Raw genomic sequence first — 5,607 nt, 5'->3', positions numbered from 1 at the left:
ATGAAGGGCTTCAAAGCCATGAAAGGTCTTATGAACAACAACAACGAAGATGACATGACCGCTGCTTATAACGATATCGCGAACGACTACGACACGGTAAATGAACACTGTTATGAATATTAATGCATTAAAATTCATGTAAATTAGTGTCACGCGTTCAGCCCACTTGGGAAGAGGAAGTTTCGAGGCTCTGCGGGCTGACTTTGGCGTTCGAGGGGAGGAATAAAGTTCAGTTGCTGTTACTCCAAGAAAGATGACATGGCTGGTGATGGACAACTGATGTTAAAAACGCTTTTCAAACTTAGAAGTCGAAATAAACTATCACTTCAATGTAATTTCATTCTTTCTTTCATTTTTGAGATAGAGATTCCGGCTCTCATTTAAAGAAAAAACAATCGAGAACATTATATCAATTTGAAATGTAACACACAGTGGCTTGACAGGGCAGGAGATATTGAGTAGTCTCCATTCCGGGTTCGATGAGTATCATACCATTTCAGATCTACTAATTTAGTTGTTAAGCACAGATCGGATCAGCGAGAGTTTGAATCGGTTGCTGGCAGTGTTAACGAACTTCGGCGACATTCTTCTTGAAGTGTCGATAATGAGTTATCCTCATTCGTTTGGCGATTCTCTTATTTTCCTTTGCATATACACGTATTATATAGAGGTTGCTCATTTGAAGGCTATGCAACCAATAATGCATTATAGTCTATTTGATATACTAGCTGATTTTGCGTGAAGGAGCTAGCCTAATTATCAGTTTATCTAATCACACTACTTCAGTTTGAAAAAGTTCCTTTCGCCTCTGAAGTGTCTCCTGTAATACAAATAAGAGAGAAAAGGAAGGAAAAAAAACATTGCATGGAAGGTCAGTCAAGACAGTCACACAAGAAAATCACGATTACTGCTATCTTATTTTTGAGATGATGGACTGGAGACCAAAGCACGCATCATTTATCACCAAAAAATAAAAAATAAAAAAAAATAAATAAATAAATAAGTCCAGAAAAATGTAACGTTGGTGTTGAAGGACTGAGCAAATACAATGCACTACTTTGAAACATACTTACGCATATATGCACTATATGATATCACTTTGATGACCCAAATGAAATGAATCGATTTTGATCTGCTTATTGACAGATATCAGTAAGAAAGGACGGTACAGCAACAGCAAGAAAAAGACATGTAACATTTTAAAAGTGGCAGTTTCTTCTAGCTAATGTGCATTAATTTGAGTACACTTAATCGACATCATTTTGCACAGCAAAGTACTTTGCTGACACAGTATTGTAGGTAAGTGTCTCCTTATTTGAATTTCTTTGACAAGGTTGTCATTTCACGTTTATGTTGTTTTTAAATGATTTGCAGTTGCTAATGGCTACCGGTTACAGAGGTCACGAAGCAATGGCGAAGAAGATTGCTGAGGTAGACTCCAACACTAAGCCTCGAATCCTGGACGTTGGCTGCGGTACGGGGCAAGGTGGAATACAGGTAGGGCCTACATTGGTTTTGGGACTTTTATTTAGATTTTAAATGACATGATACTCTACAAGAATAATATTTTCTTTAACTAAGACATTCACAAGGGCGTCTTTGAATGTTGCTACAGATGGACTATGGCCCTATATTATAAAGGCTGTTTTACTTGTTTCATCATCATCATCATCCTCCTCCTCGTCATCATCATTATCATCATCATCATCATCATCATCATCATCATCACCATCATCACAAGATTAAGCCAACATTTAAGAGAAACTATTAGAGGCAATTGTGTTATAGCTCTTGGTGTGTGGCAGCTAAAATGTATGCTTTTGCTGGAGCCTTAATGGAGCTCACTCCCTCGACTGTTTCCATTTCGCTCTCTCTCTCTCTCTCTCTCTCTCCCTCTCTCTCTCTTTAAATTCAATGGGAGAGAGGAGAATGTATCCTTGTACACGAATTCAAACAGAAATACTTGTCGAAGCAGTTTTCCTTCATTTGGCATGAGACCAGGGCCCCGTTTTATCAAAAGATTGAATTTCCAACTACACAGGCTGCCATAGACTTGCAGTTGAAATCAATTATGTGTATAATCAATTTTAACTCTTCATAAAGCAGGGTACAGGTCCAAGTGTAATATAACATCTCTACTCGAAGGGTGAATAATACTCTCCCCAACCAGATTCATTCAACCATAATGTGTTCGGCCATATCACGGCATTAAGGAGGTTATTACTGCAGAAATGGACTCCATGTATACTTAAGATTAATGATACTTAACTTCGCAACAGCAATCAGCTGCTACAAGACACCATTACTACCCATAACATTGTCCGAATTCCTAAACCAATTAACTTCAAAGACATTATTTTTTTCAGTATAGTGCAAGAAGAGAAAATTCCTGTACCGTATCTGTTTGGAATTTTCTTGCGTTCATATAAAACAAAAATTGATAAAATGTTTATCGTAAGCATTCCTAAAATGTAATACATGAGATCCATCCTGTAATTAATGTTTTGGTCAGTTTTTGTCGAAAATATGAGCCATATTTTGAGCGATGCACCATTCACGTTTATTACAGATGGCTAAGCTGGGATACACCAGTTTGTACGGAGTGGACCTATCCGCCGACTGCCTGAAGATAGCAAATGATCTTGGGCTCTATACGGATCTCGTAGCGGGCGTATTCGGTTCAGAAACTCCTTTGAAATATCAGGACGGTGAGTGAGCAGCCGAGAAGAAAAATGTCGTTCTAAAGAAAAGATAACATTCCCCTCCCCCACCAAAAAAAGAAAAGAAAAGAGTAAATACTTTCACCGATTTTCCATCATAAGTTTACATCAAATGATACAGTGATAGTAGGGATGATGGTGTAATGAAAGATAATAATAATTGTACTAATAACAATTATTACTCCTCATTATAATCATAATTGCAATCATAATGGATGATAGAAAAAAATATATCTATATATCTATATTGTATATATATATATATATATATACTATATATATATATATATATAGTTATAGTGAAAACTTTGAGCAATTTAACTATTTATTATTTGTTTCTGGTCAGTTTTCCCTCTCTTTTGTTTCAATATGTATATATATATTATATATATATAATATATATAATATATATACAAAGAGAGAGAGAGAGAAAGGGGGGTCATGATCAGCACATGTGTAATAAACAGATATCATAACTTAGAATTCAAGTATAGAGATGATTTCAGTTTGATGGTACTAATATTTGTCGAATTGATCATGAATGTCTAATGGAATGTTTTTTTTTTTTTGTCTTTATTGCAGGTTTTTTCGATTTTGCTGTGAGTTGTGGCTGTTTCCTTCCAAATCACCTGAATGAGAAACACATACCGGAAATGGCTCGACTGGTCAGGAAAGGTAAACGAATATATGAATACCTTTGCGAAATTATGGTCATATCATGATTATGTAGTATGTTTGTTTCTTCATTTTTGTGTATATATATATATAATATATATGTGTGTGTGTGTGTGTGTGTGTGTGTGTATCTATATATATATATATATATATATATATATATATATATATATACACTCAGCAAAAAAAGAAGGTAAACACTTTTTCGAGTTCATATTTTTTCATGGCAGATTTTGATGAAAATCAATGTATTATATACCATATTAAAGGTAATTTAATTGCCTATCAAGCTAGTAGGTTAATACAAAAGGAAATTTTACGCATGAGTGAACACATTCGTTTTTTGTCCTCCAAAGCACAAAAGTAAAAATTGCAAAAATTGACATGCTGCCATTCATTTGCAAATGCCCTTCAGGATAACAATGACAGCAAAAGACAAGTTTAACACAATGAGAGACATGAATGGAATAGCAAAAATAAGTTTTTTTTTTTCTCTTTATATATATCTAACCTCGAACAAAAACAAAGTGGGGCACTAAAGTGGAAAATAAGGATTTTTTGTCAACTCAAACTTAAAATCATATAGGGAGTAATATGCATAAACATGGTTAAATGAACATATTTTTTTTTTAATTTCATTCTTTTATTTTTTAAGAATTCGTAAGACCAATTAAAGAACCAAACATTATTGACAATTTTCTAATTTGAACAAAGCAAAACTAAAATTTCTGCCATTTTTGTTAATTATTGCTTCTTCTCTTATTTCATTTGAATTTAGATTTGACAGAAGATTCTTCATTTTCCTCCATTGTTTTTAGCCTTCATTGATCTTTGGGGCTTTAAAGATATCATAGAGATCATAGGTTTATTTTTGCAACTTAATTTATGTTGCTTTTTGTGTGAAATTTGTTGTTTGTTCTCATTGTTATATGGAAGGGCGCCTACCCATGAATGACAACTTGCTCAGTTTTGCAATTTTAACTTTTGTGCCCTGGAAGAGAAAAACAAAGGTGTTCACTCATGCGTAAAGTTTTCCTTTTTGTTGACCTACCGGGTCGATAGCCAATTAAATTATCTTTAATATGGTGCATAATACATTAAATGTTAGCCAAATATTATATGAGAAATATAATCTTGAAAAAGTGTTTACTTTCTTTTTTTTTTTGCTGAGTGTATTTTTTTTATTCATTCATATGTATAGATATATGTATATATGTTATATTCATATTCTTAATTTATTCAAATGTATAGATATGATTACATAGATGTAGACATATTACATACAGACAAATATATATTGTGTGAGAACTACCTTAACCTACTGGGCTCTATCAACAAAATAGAAGGCGTAAGGCAGTGAGTATAGAAAAACAAAACATTCACAAAAGTTCCTTGTGCGTAGTCAAACTTACGACAGTCAGAAAAAAAAAGAAGAAAGCAACCTTAAAGGGATAGTACAGTATTGGTGGAGATGAGAATTGGGCTTTTAACTTTTTGCGAGATACCTAGAAAAACACTTATGATATAGTACAGAGCATACCATTTTAAGAGGAATTCAAAGTTTATTTGATGAAAATCGGGTTTGGAATGACTGAAACATCCAAAAACAAAGTAAAACAAAGCGATCGTAATAAAGTGTGGGTCCCACACTTCATTAGAATCGCTCTTTTTGGATATCTCAGCCATTTCAAAACCATTTTTTTTTTCAAATAAATGTTGAATTCGTCATAGAATTACATGTTCTTTCATATTTCATAAGAGGGTTTCTCATTATCTCACCAAAAAATATTAGAAACTTGAAATTAGGTCTCAACCAAAACTGTACAAATCCCTTCAAGCAAAGCGATAGCTTTTTTTCATACTCTTTGACCTTAAGGATCAAATCAAGATGATGGAAAGACTCTTTTACTGTTTTCTTTATAACTCAGGAGGTTACATCGTTATCGTGACGAGAAAACCGGTCTTTGAGGATGAAGAAGGAAACATGAAACTGAAGAGTGGTTTGGTGAAGTTCGCCAACGAGGGCCTCGTCGAGAAGGTCTCTCACGAGGACTTCGTCTACATGACAAACGGCCCCGTCTATGGGGTCATCCTCACGTACAGGGTCTTGAAAATGTAGCGTGCATCCTTGCGACGAGGCCACGATTTTTATCCTCATGGGATAACACCTTGACGGTGATTAATGTACATACAATTGTTGCGTATAATGACA

At 34.3% G+C, this 5,607-nt stretch overlaps 1 protein-coding gene across 1 annotated transcript; it reads left to right on the top strand.

The window, feature by feature from the left end:
- On the top strand, positions 1 to 5,514 carry LOC139735211 (putative methyltransferase GWCH70_2453). The gene is made up of 5 exons (XM_071645968.1): positions 1 to 96; positions 1,375 to 1,497; positions 2,570 to 2,708; positions 3,303 to 3,395; positions 5,324 to 5,514. Exons 1-5 carry the CDS (start codon positions 1 to 3, stop codon positions 5,512 to 5,514), a joined length of 642 nt encoding a protein of 213 aa, XP_071502069.1.
- The last annotated feature ends 93 nt before the right edge of the window (positions 5,515 to 5,607 follow it).

This window comes from Diadema antillarum, unplaced genomic scaffold, assembly GCF_040938485.1.
Source record: "Diadema antillarum isolate AM-2024a unplaced genomic scaffold, OU_Dant_1.0 seq00000565_RagTag, whole genome shotgun sequence".
Taxonomy (NCBI): domain Eukaryota; kingdom Metazoa; phylum Echinodermata; class Echinoidea; order Diadematoida; family Diadematidae; genus Diadema; species Diadema antillarum.
Note: the sequence above shows the minus strand (reverse complement) of the source record. Positions and strands in the feature narration are given on the sequence as shown.

Bases quoted from the DNA above. Each gene is read 5' to 3' on its own strand.
- LOC139735211 (XM_071645968.1), top strand. From the start codon at position 1: ATGAAGGGCTTCAAAGCCATGAAAGGTCTTATGAACAACAACAACGAA. The intron at 97-1,374 runs GTAAATGAACAC...AATGATTTGCAG, and splicing joins TCGCGAACGACTACGACACG to TTGCTAATGGCTACCGGTTA. The intron at 2,709-3,302 runs GTGAGTGAGCAG...TCTTTATTGCAG, and splicing joins TCCTTTGAAATATCAGGACG to GTTTTTTCGATTTTGCTGTG.